Source organism: Oncorhynchus kisutch, unplaced genomic scaffold (assembly GCF_002021735.2).
Source record: "Oncorhynchus kisutch isolate 150728-3 unplaced genomic scaffold, Okis_V2 Okis02a-Okis13b_hom, whole genome shotgun sequence".
NCBI classification, from domain to species: Eukaryota; Metazoa; Chordata; class Actinopteri; order Salmoniformes; family Salmonidae; genus Oncorhynchus; species Oncorhynchus kisutch.
The window spans coordinates 7,216,658-7,235,646 of NW_022261979.1; the positions used below are offsets into that span (position 1 = coordinate 7,216,658).

The window sequence follows — 18,989 nt, forward strand, 5'->3', positions numbered from 1 at the left end:
AAGTTCAGTTACCACAGCAACCTCCTACTGAGTTACCACAGCAACCTCCTACTGAGTGACCACAGCAACCTCCTACTGAGTGACCACAGCAACCTCCTACTGAGTGACCACAGCAACCTCCTACTGAGTGACCACAGCAACCTCCTACTGAGTTACCACAGCAACCTCCTACTGAGTTACCACAGCAACCTCCTACTGAGTTACCACAGCAACCTCCTACTGAGTTACCACAGCAACCTCCTACTGAGTGACCCCAGCAACCTCCTACTGAGTGACCACAGCAACCTCCTACTGAGTGACCACAGCAACCTCCTACTGAGTTACCACAGCAACCTCCTACTGAGTTACCACAGCAACCTCCTACTGAGTTACCACAGCAACCTCCTACTGAGTGACCCCAGCAACCTCCTACTGAGTGACCCTGGTCCTCCTACTGAGTGACCCCAGCAACCTCCTACTGAGTGACCCCAGCAGCCTCCTACTGAGTGACCCCAGCAGCCTCCTACTGAGTGACCCCAGCAACCTCCTACTGAGTGACCCCAGCAACCTCCTACTGAGTGACCCCAGCAACCTCTTACTGAGTGAGCCTGGTACTCCTACTGAGTGACCCCAGCAACCTCCTACTGAGTGACCCCAGAAACCTCCTACTGAGTGACCCCAGCAACCTCCTACTGAGTGACCCCAGAAACCTCCTACTGAGTGACCCCAGCAACCTCCTACTGAGTGATCCCAGCAACCTCCTACTGAGTGACCCCAGCAACCTCCTACTGAGTGACCCCAGCAACCTCCTACTGAGTGACCCCAGCAACCTCCTACTGAGTGACCCCAGCAACCTCCTACTGAGTGACCCCAGCAACCTCCTACTGAGTGACCCCAGCAACCTCCTACTGAGTGACCCAAGCAACCTCCTACTGAGTGACCCCAGCAACCTCCTACTGAGTGACCCCAGCAACCTCCTACTGAGTGACCCCAGCAACCTCCTACTGAGTGACCCCAGCAACCTCCTACTGAGTGACCCCCAGCAACCTCTTACTGAGTGAGCCTGGTACTCCTACTGAGTGACCCCAGCAACCTCCTACTGAGTGACCCCAGCAACCTCCTACTGAGTGACCCAGCAACCTCCTACTGAGTGACCCCAGCAACCCTCCTACTGAGTGACCCCAGCAACCTCCTACTGAGTGACCCCAGCAACCTCCTACTGAGTGACCCCAGCAACCTCCTACTGAGTGACCCCAGCAACCTCCTACTGAGTGACCCCAGCAACCTCCTACTGAGTGACCCCAGCAACCTCCTACTGAGTGACCCCAGCAACCTCCTACTGAGTGACCCCAGCAACCTCCTACTGAGTGACCCCAGCAACCTCCTACTGAGTGACCCCAGCAACCTCCTACTGAGTGACCCCAGCAACCTCCTACTGAGTGACCCCAGCAACCTCCTACTGAGTGACCCCAGCAACCTCCTACTGAGTGACCCCAGCAACCTCCTACTGAGTGACCCCAGCAAACCTCCTACTGAGTGACCCCAGCAACCTCCTACTGAGTGACCCCAGCAACCTCCTACTGAGTGACCCCAGCAACCTCCTACTGAGTGACCCCAGCAACCTCCTACTGAGTGACCCCAGCAACCTCCTACTGAGTGACCCCAGCAACCTCCTACTGAGTGACCCCAGCAACCTCCTACTGAGTGACCCCAGCAACCTCCTACTGAGTGACCCCAGCAACCTCCTACTGAGTGACCCCAGCAACCTCCTACTGAGTGACCCCAGCAACCTCCTACTGAGTGACCCCAGCAACCTCCTACTGAGTGACCCCAATACCAGGCAACCTCCTACTGAGTGACCCCAGCAACCTCTTACTGAGTGACCCCAGCAACATCCTACTGAGTGAGCCTGGTACTCCTACTGAGTGACCCTGGTCCTCCTACTGAGTGACCCTGGTCCTCCTACTGAGTGACCCTGGTCCTCCTACTGAGTGAGTCTGGTACAATATAGATGTCAGTTAACCACAGCAACCTCCTACTGAGTGACCCTGGTCCTCCTACTGAGTGACCCTGGTCCTCCTACTGAGTGAGCCTGGTACAATATAGATGTCAGTTAACCCCAGCAGCCTCCTACTGAGTGACCCTGGTACAATATAGATGTCAGTTAACCACAGCAGCCTCCTACTGAGTGACCCTGGTCCTCCTACTGAGTGACCCTGGTCCTCCTACTAAGTGACCCTGGTCCTCCTACTGAGTGACCCTGGTCCTCCTACTGAGTGACCCTGGTACAATATAGATGTCAGTTAAGCACAGCAGCCTCCTACTGAGTGACCCTGGTCCTCCTACTGAGTGACCCTGGTCCTCCTACTAAGTGACCCTGGTCCTCCTACTGAGTGACCCTGGTCCTCCTACTGAGTGAGCCTGGTACAATATAGATGTCAGTTAAGCACAGCAGCCTCCTACTGAGTGACCCTGGTCCTCCTACTGAGTGACCCTGGTCCTCCTACTGAGTGACCCTGGTCCTCCTACTGAGTGACCCTGGTACAATATAGATGTCAGTTAACCCAAGCAGCCTCCTACTGAGTGACCCTGGTCCTCCTACTGGGTGACCCTGGTCCTCCTACTGAGTGACCCTGGTCCTCCTACTGAGTGACCCTGGTCCTCCTACTGAGTGACCCTGGTCCTCCTACTGAGTGAGCCTGGTACAATATAGATGTCAGTTAACCACAGCAGCCTCCTACTGAGTGACCCTGGTCCTCCTAGTGAGTGACCCTGGTCCTCCTACTGAGTGAGCCTGGTACAATATAGATGTCAGTTAACCCCAGCAGCCTCCTACTGAGTGACCCTGGTCCTCCTACTGAGTGACCCTGGTCCTCCTACTGAGTGACCCTGGTCCTCCTACTAAGTGACCCTGGTCCTCCTACTAAGTGACCCTGGTCCTCCTACTGAGTGAGCCTGGTACAATATAGATGTCAGTTAAGCACAGCAGCCTCCTACTGAGTGACCCTGGTCCTCCTACTGAGTGACCCTGGTCCTCCTACTGAGTGACCCTGGTCCTCCTACTGAGTGACCCTGGTACAATATAGATGTCAGTTAACCCAAGCAGCCTCCTACTGAGTGACCCTGGTCCTCCTACTGAGTGACCCTGGTCCTCCTACTGAGTGACCCTGGTCCTCCTACTGAGTGACCCTGGTCCTCCTACTGAGTGAGCCTGGTACAATATAGATGTCAGTTAACCACAGCAGCCTCCTACTGAGTGACCCTGGTCCTCCTACTGAGTGACCCTGGTCCTCCTACTGAGTGAGCCTGGTACAATATAGATGTCAGTTAACCCCAGCAGCCTCCTACTGAGTGACCCTGGTCCTCCTAGTGAGTGACCCTGGTCCTCCTACTGAGTGAGCCTGGTACAATATAGATGTCAGTTAACCACAGCAGCCTCCTACTGAGTGACCCTGGTCCTCCTACTGAGTGAGCCTGGTACAACAGATGTCAGTTAACCCCAGCAGCCTCCTACTGAGTGACCCTGGTACAATATAGATGTCAGTTAACCACAGCAGCCTCTTACTGAGTGATCCTGGTACAATATAGATGTCAGTTAACCACAGCAGCCTCCTACTGAGTGACCCTGGTCCTCCTAGTGAGTGACCCTGGTCCTCCTACTGAGTGAGCCTGGTACAATATAGATGTCAGTTAACCACAGCAGCCTCCTACTGAGTGATCCTGGTACAATATAGATGTCAGTTAACCACAGCAGCCTCCTACTGAGTGACCCTGGTCCTCCTACTGAGTGACCCTGGTCCTCCTACTGAGTGAGCCTGGTACAATATAGATGTCAGTTAACCACAGCAGCCTCCTACTGAGTGACCCTGGTCCTCCTACTGAGTGAGCCTGGTACAATATAGATGTCAGTTAACCACAGCAGCCTCCTACTGAGTGATCCTGGTACAATATAGATGTCAGTTAACCCCAGCAGCCTCCTACTGAGTGATCCTGGTACAATGTAGATGTCAGTTAACCACAGCAGCCTCCTACGGACTCTTTCCGTGCTTCTCCACCTGCATTGCTTGCTGTTTGGGGTTTTAGGCTGGGTTTCTGTACAGCACTTTGAGATATCAGCTGATGTACGAAGGGCTATATAAATAAATTTGATTTGATTTGATTTGATTTGATCCTGGTACAATATAGATGTCATTTAACCACAGCAGCCTCCTACTGAGTGATCCTGGTACAATATAGATGTCAGTTAACCCCAGCAGCCTCCTACTGAGTGATCCTGGTACAATATAGATGTCATTTAACCACAGCAGCCTCCTACTGAGTGATCCTGGTACAATATAGATGTCAGTTAACCACAGCAGCCTCCTACTGAGTGATCCTGGTACAATATAGATGTCATTTAACCACAGCAGCCTCCTACTGAGTGATCCTGGTACAATATAGATGTCAGTTAACCACAGCAGCCTCCTACTGAGTGATCCTGGTACAATATAGATGTCAGTTAACCCCAGCAGCCTCCTACTGAGTGACCCTGGTACAATATATATATCCGAAGACGACAAGGGTGGAATCCCAACAGACAGAATACACATGCCATGTTTGGCACACACACACACCAAACCCGTGTGGAAACAGGTGGAGCTATGGGAATGTTCCTGCTTGCACTGAGACAAAGACAGACCACATCATCATGGTGTGGCTACAGTATAGCTTGTGTTCTCTAAGGCGGGGCACCAATTCTTTCTTCACAGATGAATTCCTCTTTCCCATAGGAAGCAATGACGTGTGACTGTTTGCTGACGTTTCACCACCTTCTCACTGAGTCAACTAACCCACCCATTAACCACACTTTAGTCTTGACGCTTGACATGTGAAAGATTACCAAGCCGACAGCTGACCCACACACCCAGGACACATCCCAAATTGCACCCTATTCCCTATATAGTGCACTACTTTTGACCAAGGTAAGTAATAGTGTGCCTTTCAGAATGCAGCACGAATCCACATCAGATCTAAACCACCTAGGGCAGGTCTGGCCAGCCATTAAAAAGGACAACTCTGCTGATGTTTTATCGTTTGTTAGCCATTCTGCACGATTCCTTGTTTTTGTCATTTTTGAAAGATCAAGACACATTGTTCATTATATTGGACCTCCCTACCATATGTTGTTCTGCTCGTCTTTGTCTGATAACACCTGGATATATTTTAAATAGATGCTCAAAAACCTACGCTGTTAGAAAAAGGGGTTCCTAAAAGGGTTCTTTAGTGACCCCATAGGAGAACCTTTTATTGGTTCCAGGTAAGAACACTTTTGGGTTCCATGTAGAACTCTTTCCACGGAAGATTCTATATGGAACCCAAAAAGAGTTCTTCCTGGAACCAAAAAAAAAGGTTCTATGTAAAATATTTCCAGGTGTTATTAGACAAAGACCAGCAGAGCAACATATGGTAGGGAGGTCCAATATGATGAACCATGTGTATGTGACCAATAACATTTGATTTGATGGATGATCAGACAACTACAGACGGGTCATATCGGTCGCTGTAAATCGTTTCCTGTAGTCGTCATGTCAGGGACATGAAATCATAAAATTACACAAAAAACTATGTAGGTCACCAAATACTTGACAATAACAAGCCACATGTTAAAAGGTGGCGTGGTTGTCCTTTACTGTACAGTAAATGTGCTCTACTGTTAAGCTACCACAGCCACCACATGTTAAAAGGTGGCGTGGTTGTCCTTTACTGTACAGTAAATGTGCTCTACTGTTAAGCTACCACAGCCACCACATGTTAAAAGGTGGCGTGGTTGTCCTTTACTGTACAGTAAATGTGCTCTACTGTTAAGCTACCACAGCCACCACATGTTAAAAGGTGGCGTGGTTGTCCTTTACTGTACAGTAAATGTGCTCTACTGTTAAGCTACCACAGCCACCACATGTTAAAAGGTGGCGTGGTTGTCCTTTACTGTACAGTAAATGTGCTCTACTGTTAAGCTACCACAGCCACCACATGTTAAAAGGTGGCGTGGTTGTCCTTTACTGTACAGTAAATGTGCTCTACTGTTAAGCTACCACAGCCACCACATGTTAAAAGGTGGCGTGGTTGTCCTTTACTGTACAGTAAATGTGCTCTACTGTTAAGCTACCACAGCCACCACATGTTAAAAGGTGGCGTGGTTGTCCTTTACTGTACAGTAAATGTGCTGTACTGTTAAGCTACCACAGCCACCACATGTTAAAAGGTGGCGTGGTTGTCCTTTACTGTACAGTAAATGTGCTCTACTGTTAAGCTACCACAGCCACCACATGTTAAAAGGTGGCGTGGTTGTCCTTTACTGTACAGTAAATGTGCTCTACTGTTAAGCTACCACAGCCACCACATGTTAAAAGGTGGCGTGGTTGTCCTTTACTGTACAGTAAATGTGCTCTACTGTTAAGCTACCACAGCCACCACATGTTAAAAGGTGGCGTGGTTGTCCTTTACTGTACAGTAAATGTGCTCTACTGTTAAGCTACCACAGCCACCACATGTTAAAAGGTGGCGTGGTTGTCCTTTACTGTACAGTAAATGTGCTCTACTGTTAAGCTACCACAGCCACCACATGTTAAAAGGTGGCGTGGTTGTCCTTTACTGTACAGTAAATGTGCTCTACTGTTAAGCTACCACAGCCACCACATGTTAAAAGGTGGCGTGGTTGTCCTTTACTGTACAGTAAATGTGCTCTACTGTTAAGCTACCACAGCCACCACATGTTAAAAGGTGGCGTGGTTGTCCTTTACTGTACAGTAAATGTGCTCTACTGTTAAGCTACCACAGCCACCACATGTTAAAAGGTGGCGTGGTTGTCCTTTACTGTACAGTAAATGTGCTCTACTGTTAAGCTACCACAGCCACCACATGTTAAAAGGTGGCGTGGTTGTCCTTTACTGTACAGTAAATGTGCTGTACTGTTAAGCTACCACAGCCACCACATGTTAAAAGGTGGCGTGGTTGTCCTTTACTGTACAGTAAATGTGCTCTACTGTTAAGCTACCACAGCCACCACATGTTAAAAGGTGGCGTGGTTGTCCTTTACTGTACAGTAAATGTGCTCTACTGTTAAGCTACCACAGCCACCACATGTTAAAAGGTGGCGTGGTTGTCCTTTACTGTACAGTAAATGTGCTCTACTGTTAAGCTACCACAGCCACCACATGTTAAAAGGTGGCGTGGTTGTCCTTTACTGTACAGTAAATGTGCTCTACTGTTAAGCTACCACAGCCACATGTTAAAAGGTGGCGTGGTTGTCCTTTACTGTACAGTAAATGTGCTGTACTGTTAAGCTACCACAGCCACCACATGTTAAAAGGTGGCGTGGTTGTCCTTTACTGTACAGTAAATGTGCTGTACTGTTAAGCTACCACAGCCACCACATGGATGTCCTGAACTTAACCTGTTCTATCCTACATACACTCTGCATCCCAAATGACAGCCTACACCAAGTGTACAAAACATTAGGAACACCTCCCTAGTATTGAGTTGCACCCCCTTTTGCCATCAGAACAGCCTCAATGATTCGGGGCACAGGACTCCACAAGGTGTTGAAAGCATTCCATGTTGACTCCATATTGACTCCAATGCTTCCCACAGTTGTGTCAAGCGGCCTGGATGTCGTTTGGGTGGTGGACCATTCTTGATACACAAAGGAAACTGTTGAGCGTGATAAACCCAGCAGCGTTGCAGTTCTTGACGTACCTGGTACCTACTACCACTCCCTGTTCAAAGGAACTTAAATCTTTTGTCTTGCCCTTTCACCCTCAACGACACACAATCCATGTCTCAAGTATCTTAAAACCCCTTTTTTTAACTGCTTCCTCCCCTTCATCTACACTGATTGACGTGGATTTAACAAAGTGACATCAATAAGGGATCATATCTTTCACCTGGTCAGTCCTTCATGGAAAGAGCAGGTGTTCCTAATGTTTTGGCCACTCGGGTGTATTCCTATCTAGGGCCCTTAGAGCTCTGGTCAGAAGTAGTGCACTGTGTAGGAGATAGGGTGCTGTTTAGGGTGTCAACACGGTCTCCTGTGACTGTCAGACCGTCAGCTTTAGTCCTGCTAGCCCAACTGGCTCTGGTCCAATCACTGCAGATCAGCAGTGTGTGGGAGGATTCATAATAGTTTGTAATAAAAGCATATAATATAATAATATATAATAATATTATAAAATAATAATATAATAATATAATAATAATATAATAATATAATAATATAATATAATAATAATATAATAATATAATAATATAATAAAATAATAATATAATAATATAATAATATAATAAAATAATAATATAATAATATAATAATAATATAATAATATAATAATAATATAATAATAATATAATAATATAATAATAATATAAAATAATAATATAATAATAATATAATAATATAATAATAATATAATAATATAATAAAATAATAATATAATAACAATATAATAATATAATAATATAATAATATAATAATATAATAAAATAATAATATAATAATAATATAATAAATAATAATATAATAATATAATAATATAATAAAATAATAAAATAATAAAATAATAAAATAATAAAATAATATAATAATATAATAATATAATAATATAATAAAATAATAAAATAATATAATAATATAATAATATAATAATATAATAATATAATAATATAATAATATAATATATAATAATATAATAATATAATAAAATAATAATATAATAAAATAATAAAATAATAATATAATAATATAATAATATAATAATATAATAAAATCGTATTTGTTTCTTTATGGTTTCGTGAGCCGTGTTTGTAAGAAGATTCAAACCTGTTGTTCAAAATGAACGCCGTTGTTCATCCTTGAGTTTAGGATAATAATTCACAAAGATAGACTATAGGTCTCAAGTTATTTCTAAGAATCAGTAACACAGAATATATAAATCATTATCGACTTAGAATGACGGTTAGGAAAACAAAAAGTATCCCGTATACATTAAAAAGGGAAAACGAGTGCCTGAATCACGTCAAGGTCTGAGCTCTATCCTTCAACAACTCCTTCAAAACAATTATTTGATATTTCTTATCAACAGAACAGTAAAAGCAGTGTTTGACCCGGCTGGTACCAAGATAGAAAACTACAAATCAGGGCACAGCAGGATTACACTACTGAATGGTCCATAGAAAAGCCACATTCAATTCCCCTCCATTCTGTTCTGTTACAATACACTTTATTCACCCCAAGTTAGACAGCGACGGCCATGAGGCAACATGCCTAGTGGTTAGAGTGGAGGGACGGCAGGTAGCCTAGTGGTTAGAGTGGAGGGGCGGCAGGTAGCCTAGTGGTTAGAGTGTAGGGGCAGGTAGCCTAGTGGTTAGAGTGAAGGGACGGCAGGGTAGCCTAGTGGTTAGAGTGGAGGGACGGCAGGTAGCCTATTGGTTAGAGTGGAGGGGCGGCAGGTAGCCTAGTGGTTAGAGTGGAGGGACGGCAGGGTAGCCTAGTGGTTAGAGTGGAGGGGCAGGTAGCCTAGTGGTTAGAGTGAAGGGACGGCAGGGTAGCCTAGTGGTTAGAGTGGAGGGACGGCAGGGTAGCCTAGTGGTTAGAGTGGAGGGGCAGGTAGCCTAGTGGTTAGAGTGGAGGGACGGCAGGGTAGCCTAGTGGTTAGAGTGGAGGGACGGCAGGTAGCCTAGTGGTTAGAGTGGAGGGACGGCAGGGTAGCCTAGTGGTTAGAGTGGAGGGACGGCAGGTAGCCTAGTGGTTAGAGTGGAGGGACGGCAGGTAGCCTAGTGGTTAGAGAGTAGGGACGGCAGGGTAGCCTAGTGGTTAGAGTGGAGGGACGGCAGGTAGCCTAGTGGTTAGAGAGTAGGGACGGCAGGGTAGCCTAGTGGTTAGAGAGTAGGGACGGCAGGGTAGCCTAGTGGTTAGAGAGAAGGGACGGCAGGGTAGCCTAGTGGTTAGAGAGAAGGGACGGCAGGGTAGCCTAGTGGTTAGAGTGGAGGGACGGCAGGTAGCCTAGTGGTTAGAGTGGAGGGACGGCAGGTAGCCTAGTGGTTAGAGTGTAGGGACGGCAGGTAGCCTAGTGGTTAGAGTGTAGGGACGGCAGGTAGCCTAGTGGTTAGAGTGGCGGGACGGCAGGGTAGCCTAGTGGTTAGAGTGGAGGGACGGCATGGTAGCCTAGTGGTTAGAGCGTTGGACTAGTAACCGGAAGGTTGCAAGTTCAAACCACAGAGCTGACAAGGTACAAATCTGTCGTTCTGCCCCTGAACAGGCAGTTAACCCACTGTTCCTAGGCCGTCATTGAAAATAAGAATTTGTTCTTAACTGACTTGCCTGGTTAAATAAAGATTATTATTTTTTTTTTTAAATAGGATACATGAACACAGTACAACGCCGGGGACAGGAGTCCTGATCGCTGTAGAGGGACTCTCACACTGTGGGATGTTAATTACCCCTGTAGACTTCCCCCATGTTTAATTACCACTGTAGACTTCCCCCATGTTTAATTACCACTGTAGACTTCCCCCATGTTTAATTACCACTGTAGACTTCCCCCATGTTTAATTACCACTGTGTACTGTAGACTTCTCCCATGTTTAATCACCACTGTAGACTTCATGTTTAATTACCACTGTAGACTTCATGTTTAATCACCACTGTAGACTCCATGTTTAATTACCACTGTGTACTGTAGACTTCCCCATGTTTAATTACCACTGTGTACTGTAGACTTCCCCATGTTTAATCACCACTGTGTACTGTAGACTTCCCCATGTTTAATTACCACTGTGTACTGTAGACTTCCCCATGTTTAATCACCACTGTGTACTGTAGACTTCATGTTTAATTACCACTGTGTACTGTAGACTTCCCCCATGTTTAATTACCACTGTAGACTTCATGTTTAATTACCACTGTGTACTGTAGACTCCATGTTTAATTACCACTGTGTACTGTAGACTTCCCCCATGTTTAATTACCACTGTAGACTTCATGTTTAATTACCACTGTAGACTTCATGTTTAATCACCACTGTAGACTCCATGTTTAATTACCACTGTGTACTGTAGACTTCCCCATGTTTAATCACCACAGTGTACTGTAGACTCCCCCATGTTTAATTACCACTGTAGACTTCATGTTTAACTACCACTGTGTACTGTAGACTCCATGTTTAATTACCACTGTGTACTGTAGACTTCTCCATGTTTAATCACCACTGTAGACTTCATGTTTAATTACCACTGTAGACTCCATGTTTAATCACCACTGTAGACTCCATGTTTAATCACCACTGTAGACTCCATGTTTAATCACCACTGTAGACTCCATGTTTAATTACCACTGTGTACTGTAGACTCCATGTTTAATCACCACTGTAGACTCCATGTTTAATTACCACTGTAGACTTCATGTTTAATTACCACCTCGTACTGTTGACTTCATGTTTAATTACCACTGTAGACTCCATGTTTAATCACCACTGTGTACTGTAGACTCCATGTTTAATTACCACTGTGTACTGTAGACTCCATGTTTAATCACCACTGTGTACTGTAGACTCCATGTTTAATCACCACTGTGTACTGTAGACTCCATGTTTAATCACCACTGTAGACTGTAGACTCCATGTTTAATCACCACTGTAGACTGTAGACTCCATGTTTAATCACCACTGTAGACTCCATGTTTAATTACCACTGTGTACTGTAGACTTCTCCATGTTTAATCACCACTGTAGACTTCATGTTTAATCACCACTGTAGACTCCATGTTTAATCACCACTGTAGACTCCATGTTTAATCACCACTGTAGACTCCATGTTTAATCACCACTGTAGACTCCATGTTTAATTACCCCTGTGTACTGTAGACTTCTCCATGTTTAATCACCACTGTAGACTTCATGTTTAATTACCACTGTAGACTCCATGTTTAATCACCACTGTAGACTCCATGTTTAATCACCACTGTAGACTCCATGTTTAATCACCACTGTAGACTCCATGTTTAATCACCACTGTAGACTCCATGTTTAATCACCACTGTGTACTGTAGACTCCATGTTTAATCACCACTGTGTACTGTAGACTTCTCCATGTTTAATCACCACTGTAGACTTCATGTTTAATTACCACTGTAGACTCCATGTTTAATCACCACTGTAGACTCCATGTTTAATCACCACTGTAGACTCCATGTTTAATCACCACTGTAGACTCCATGTTTAATCACCACTGTAGACTCCATGTTTAATTACCACTGTGTACTGTAGACTCCATGTTTAATCACCACTGTGTACTGTAGACTTCTCCATGTTTAATCACCACTGTAGACTCCATGTTTAATCACCACTGTAGACTCCATGTTTAATTACCACTGTGTACTGTAGACTCCATGTTTAATCACCACTGTGTACTGTAGACTCCATGTTTAATCACCACTGTAGACTCCATGTTTAATCACCACTGTGTACTGTAGACTCCATGTTTAATCACCACTGTAGACTCCATGTTTAATCACCACTGTAGACTCCATGTTTAATCACCACTGTAGACTCCATGTTTAATCACCACTGTGTACTGTAGACTCCATGTTTAATCACCACTGTAGACGTCACAACTCCTTCAAATGAGACAAGTGGAAACATAATGGTTGAACTGCTTGTGAAGGAGGAACGAGGAGGCAGTCGCCACCATTAACACCACACAGGTCTGGGCTCAGGGCCGAGACCACCCTGCTCGTTGTGAGAAGGAAAGGTTTGCTTCGTTGATTCTCTAAAAAAAAGGGTTCCTTCACCACCCTCTAAACACTACAGGCCCATTTACCAGACAACCAGGAACTGAAGTTTAACTTCACCCTGGTTGTTCAGCCAGGAAGACAATAGTCAAACAAGGAGGTTAAATATCGCCTTGAGATTGTCCCTGTTGACTCCCCCCCGTTGTTTCGAGACTGTGCACAACCATACAACAGCTCTTCCTGTACTGGGAACTTGGGCTGGGATTCCAGGACACACACAGGTAGTTTGTTTGTAGCTGTGCTTGTTTGAGTCTCTAGTCTGGTGAGTGTGAAGACTGGAGGTGTAGCCTGCATACTTCCACTAAACCAGGCTGTGTGTCCCTCTACCATGGTGACTACATAAATACACCCTAACACTGGCCCTGCCTGTCTTCCTGTTACGACACACACACACACCCCCCTCAGGGGGAGGCTGGCTCAACCACCACAGGGGCTGGAGCAGGAGCTGGCACAAAGAAAGTTGCTGTGGAGTTGGCAGATAGCTACTACACAGACACAGTCACAGAGTATTACCGAACTAGAGAGGCACTAGACCTACATTCTGCAGGCGTGTAAAACTGCAATAACAAGTGTAATTTACAACATAATGGTGGACGTCATTATGTCCTAGTGAAATTCAATCTGAATTGAACATGTAATGAAAACACAGCACCATCATAAGGAGAGGGGGCAGGGAGGCCAGCCCGAGGAGAGGGGGCAGGGAGGCCAGCCCGAGGAGAGGGGGCAGGGAGGCCAGCCCGAGGAGAGGGGGGAGGGAGGCCAGCCCGAGGAGAGGGAGGCCAGCCCGAGGAGAGGGAGGCCAGCCCGAGGAGAGGGGGCAGGGAGGCCAGCCCGAGGAGAGGGGGCAGGGAGGCCAGCCCGAGGAGAGGGGGCAGGGAGGCCAGCCCGAGGAGAGGGGGCAGGGAGGCCAGCCTGAGGAGAGGGGGCAGGGAGGCCAGCCTGAGGAGAGGGGGCAGGGAGGCCAGCCTGAGGAGAGGGGGCAGGGAGGCCAGCCTGAGGAGAGGGGGCAGGGAGGCCAGCCTGAGGAGAGGGGGCAGGGAGGCCAGCCTGAGGAGAGGGGGCAGGGAGGCCAGCCTGAGCAGACAGAAGAGGGGCTAGCCTTAAAGAAAAAACTAAAGAGAGAGACACTTGCATTCTTACGGCATAGTAAGTTAGGTAGTAGCAGCCAATACAAGATGCCTGAGGGTGAATTTCAACATATTTCAACATACTGTCTCTGTCATGAGTGGAGTATTTAAGTTGTCAGTTAGCACATTGTAACAAAGCATTTACCTTTTGCTCTTTTGCACTCCAGTATCTCTACTTGCACATCATCATCTGCACATCCATCACTCCAGTGTTAATTGCTAAATTGTAATTATTTCGCCACCATGGCCTATTTATTGCTTTACCTCCATAACCTTACTACATTTGCACACACTGTATATAGACTTTTCTATTGTGTTATTGAGTGTATGTTTGTTTATTCCATGTGTAACTCTGTGTTGTTGTTTGTGTCACACTGCTTTGCTTTACCTTGGCCAGGTCGCAGTTGTAAATGAGAAGTTGTTCTCAACTGGCCTACCTGGTTAAATAAACACTACAAAGAGACCAGGAAAGGTCCATTCCATAGAAACCACCCTGAATTAATTACATTTGATACGGTCCAACTACAAATTGCATATCAAATCAAACAGCATGTTGCTATGCTGCTAGAATGTTCTGTCTGCTAATGTCCTGGAGTCTGGTCTAGCAGTAATGCAGCCAACTCATCCCCCTTGCTAATGTCCTGGAGTCTGGTCTAGCAGTAATGCAGCCAACTCATCCCCCTTGCTAATGTCCTGGAGTCTGGTCTAGCAGTAATGCAGCCAACTCATCCCCCTTGCTAATGTCCTGGAGTCTGGTCTAGCAGTAATGCAGCCAACTCCAGACCACTCATCCCCCTTGCTAATGTCCTGGAGTCTGGTCTAGCAGTAATGCAGCCAACTCATCCCCCTTGCTAATGTCCTGGAGTCTGGTCTAGCAGTAATGCAGCCAACTCCAGACCACTCATCCCCCTTGCTAATGTCCTGGAGTCTGGTCTAGCAGTAATGCAGCCAACTCATCTCCCTTGCTAATGTCCTGGAGTCTGGTCTAGCAGTAATGCAGCCAACTCATCCCCCTTGCTAATGTCCTGGAGTCTGGACTAGCAGTAATGCAGCCAACTCATCCCCCTTGCTAATGTCCTGGAGTCTGGTCTAGCAGTAATGAGGCCAACTCCAGACCACTCATCCCCCTTGGCGACTGGGGTTTGATTTAGTGACATTATTAATTTGACTAAATATTGTATCGAATTGTTTTGATAATATCGCACAATTATTTTTGTGCCAGTTGTCTGTACCTGCACCAAAACTCCAGTATTTATCCTTCATAGCTAGTTGTCTTTACCTGCACCAAAACTCCAGTATTTATCCTTCATAGCTAGTTGTCTTTACCTGCACCAAAACTCCAGTATTTATCCTTCATAGCTAGTTGTCTGTACCTGCACCAAAACTCCAGTATTTATCCTTCATAGCTAGTTGTCTGTACCTGCACCAAAACTCCAGTATTTATCCTTCATAGCTAGTTGTCTTTACCTGCACCAAAACTCCAGTATTTATCCTTCATAGCTAGTTGTCTGTACCTGCACCAAAACTCCAGTATTTATCCTTCATAGCTAGTTGTCTGTACCTGCACCAAAACTCCAGTATTTATCCTTCATAGCTAGTTGTCTGTACCTGCACCAAAACTCCAGTATTTATCCTTCATAGCTAGTTGTCTGTACCTGCACCAAAACTCCAGTATTTATCCTTCATAGCTAGTTGTCTGTACCTGCACCAAAACTCCAGTATTTATCCTTCATAGCTAGTTCTCCATCTTCTTAAACTGGGAGACCATTTTTTTCAGCACTTTTATGTCCATGACTGATTAAAACTTGTTTTCTCATGCGAGAGCGAGAGAGCGAGAGAGAGGTTTGTAGCTGGCAGAGTGACTAGAGGAGATCTATCTGGTTGAGGAGGGGGTTTCTATGGAAACTATTAGGCTCTAACCACTCTGGCCTGCCTGCTGAACAACACCATGTACTAGACTGGTAACAACAACACAAACAGGATGCCTACACCCTAAAAATAATACTGTTCAGAACATATTTCATTGATTGTATATAACAAGTAAGAACTCGCTGTAATGAGAAAGCTTTTTACTTGGTTTTTCCCCCTGGATAACATTTCTCCCGCCATCAACAGAACAAAAAGGCACTCTGGGTTCATTGAATTGATAACCTACTTTTCATATATCCGTTGTCCCCTCATGAAGACCTTGGCTTCGTTGTCCAACGGAAACGTCCCGTCATCTTTCCTGAAGCGATAGAACAGTTTCATGTCTTTGAACTCCTTGTGCTCGTCACAAACTGCAACACAAAAAGAGGAACAATGTTTGTTTACATTTAGTGAACTGATAATTGAGTCATACCCACTAAACAGAGCTGAGTTAGCTAACTGCTAATGGCCTCCTCTTTTCCTCCACACGAACAGCCCACTAAACAGAGCTGAGTTAGCTAACTGCTAATGGCCTCCTCTTTTCCCCCCACACTGACAGCCCACTAAACAGAGCTGAGTTAGCTAACTGCTAATGGCCTCCTCTTTTCCCCCCACACTGACAGCCCACTAAACAGAGTTGAGTTAGCTAACTGCTAATGGCCTCCTCTTTTCCCCCCACACTAACAGCCCACTAAACAGAGTTGAGTTAGCTAACTGCTAATGGCCTCCTCTTTTCCCCCCACACTAACAGCCCACTAAACAGAGCTGAGTTAGCTAACTGCTAATGGCCTCCTCTTTTCCCCCCACACGAACAGCCCACTAAACAGAGCTGAGTTAGCTAACGGCTAATGGCCTCCTCTTTTCCCCCCACACAAACAGCCCACTAAACAGAGCTGAGTTAGCTAACGGCTAATGGCCTCCTCTTTTCCCCCCACACAAACAGCCCACTAAACAGAGGCGAGTTTACTCGAAAGCTTCGTAGTTAATAATGCCATTACGTTTCGACAACCCAGCGCCTGTCAATCCTCTGAAGTGAACGAAATTTGCCAAATTAAGCACTTTGCTGTTCTTTGAGTGGTGAGGTCTGAGTTTAAAGTGTTATGTTAGCTACTCTGCTTTCTGGAAACTCATAGGTCATCAGACAGTAGCTACACAGTGTATCCTTGACATATATATATATTTTAACCTTCAACAAGATATCGTTGTGCTAGGCTACATCCAGACTAGCTGAGAGAAAGACAACTAGAGAGACAGAGAGGAGAGAGAGAGACCGAGAGGAGAGAGAGAGACCGAGAGGAGAGAGAGAGACCGAGAGGAGAGAGAGACCGAGAGGAGAGAGAGACCGAGAGGAGAGAGAGACCGAGAGGAGAGAGAGAGACCGAGAGGAGAGAGAGAGACCGAGAGGAGAGAGAGAGACCGAGAGGAGAGAGAGAGACCGAGAGGAGAGAGAGAGACCGAGAGGAGAGAGAGAGACCGAGAGGAGAGAGAGAGACCGAGAGGAGAGAGAGAGACCGAGAGGAGAGAGAGACACCGAGAGGAGAGAGAGACCGAGAGGAGAGAGAGAGACCGAGAGGAGAGAGAGACACCGAGAGGAGAGAGAGACCGAGAGGAGAGAGAGAGACCGAGAGGAGAGAGAGAGACCGAGAGGAGAGAGAGACCGAGAGGAGAGAGAGAGACCGAGAGGAGAGAGAGAGACCGAGAGGAGAGAGAGAGACCGAGAGGAGAGAGAGACCGAGAGGAGAGAGACCGAGAGGAGAGAGACCGAGAGGAGAGAGAGAGGATTCATCTCTTCACATTAAAATGGAAGAACATTAGGTACTAAACAAAACAAACCCACGTTTGAAACAGGCAGGGACTATCTGCATACAGAAAAACAAACCAACCTGACGCAGAACATTCTGTTGAGTGCCCTAATGAATAACAACCAGATAGAAGTCATGTCAGACTGTAGAGAAGCAGGTTTGTTATTTTACTGCTGCTCTTTAATTACTTGTTACTTTTATTTCTTATTCTTATCCGTATTTATTTTAAACTGCATTGTTGGTTAGGGGCTTGTAAGTAAGCATTTCCCTGTAAGGCGCATGTGACGAATACAATTGTATTTGAAGACTGTAGAGATGCAGGATCTGTCTGTTCCCAGAAAACCCCAATCTCAGAGGAGTATTAATTAGGGCACACCATCACCAAATGCTTAGCAATGGAAAACGAAAAATGAGCATTACTTATTGGACAAGTCCAGGAAATCTCTCCATTTACTTCCATTTGGTTCCTAATGAACACAGCCCAGACATGTCTGGGGGGCGGCAGCGTAGCCTAGTGGTTAGAGCGTTGGACTAGTAACCGGAAGGTTGCAAGTTCAAACCCCCAAGCCGACAAGGTACAAAATCTGTCGTTCTGCTCCTGAACAGGCAGTTAACCCACTGTTCCCTGGTAGGCCGTCACTGAAAATAAGAATTTGTTCTTAACAAACTTGCCTAGTTAAATCTTTTTTTTATTTTTAAATGTCAGAAGGCCCTACCGTGATGGATGATGCTTTGATCCAGGAGTTTCTGCATGATCTTGATGGCCGTGTCTCTGTCTGACGCCTCCTTGTGCTCCAGCAGCCAGTCGATCAGCTCCTTGGCCACAAAGCAGTTGGGATACGTCCTCAGGTGATGCCTGCGGTCCTTAACCACCTTCCCTTCATGGAGACGCAGCCTGTGGAACGAACAACACAACATCAGGCTATTGACAAGCTGTAGCCTCTCCCCCTCTATCATATAACTACAGCACACATGTTCAGGAAAAGATAAGGCCTACAGCTAATAATGTAGACTATTCTTACATCGTCTGTGGAACAACACAACGTCAGGCTATTGACATACAGTAGTGTAGCTTCTCTCTCTCTCTCTCCGTCATGTGTTGTAACTGTATCTACACAATTATGTTGCCTAGTGACATACCGCTCTCCCTCTCTCAATTCAAGGGGCTTTGTTAGCATGGAAAACATGTGTTAACGTTGCCAATGCAAGTGAAATAGATAATATACAAAAGTGAAATAAAACAACATTACACTCACAGATGTTCCAAAAGAATAAAGACATTACAAATGTCATTATGTACACACACGCACACACACACACACACACACACTCACACACACTCACACACACACA

At 45.8% G+C, this 18,989-nt stretch overlaps 1 protein-coding gene across 4 annotated transcripts in view; it reads right to left on the reverse strand.

Moving 5' to 3' along the window:
• LOC116359332 (DEP domain-containing mTOR-interacting protein-like) overlaps positions 1-18,989 on the reverse strand; it is a 74,489-nt gene that overhangs the window by 46,148 nt on the left and 9,352 nt on the right. For all 4 annotated transcript variants that reach the window (XM_031812230.1, XM_031812228.1, XM_031812231.1 and 1 more), the window contains 2 exons: positions 18,353-18,531; positions 16,082-16,205 (listed from right to left, as the gene is read on the reverse strand). In XM_031812230.1, coding sequence (XP_031668090.1) covers positions 16,082-16,205; positions 18,353-18,531 — 303 coding nt within the window. The remainder of the gene's footprint in view (positions 1-16,081; positions 16,206-18,352; positions 18,532-18,989) is intronic.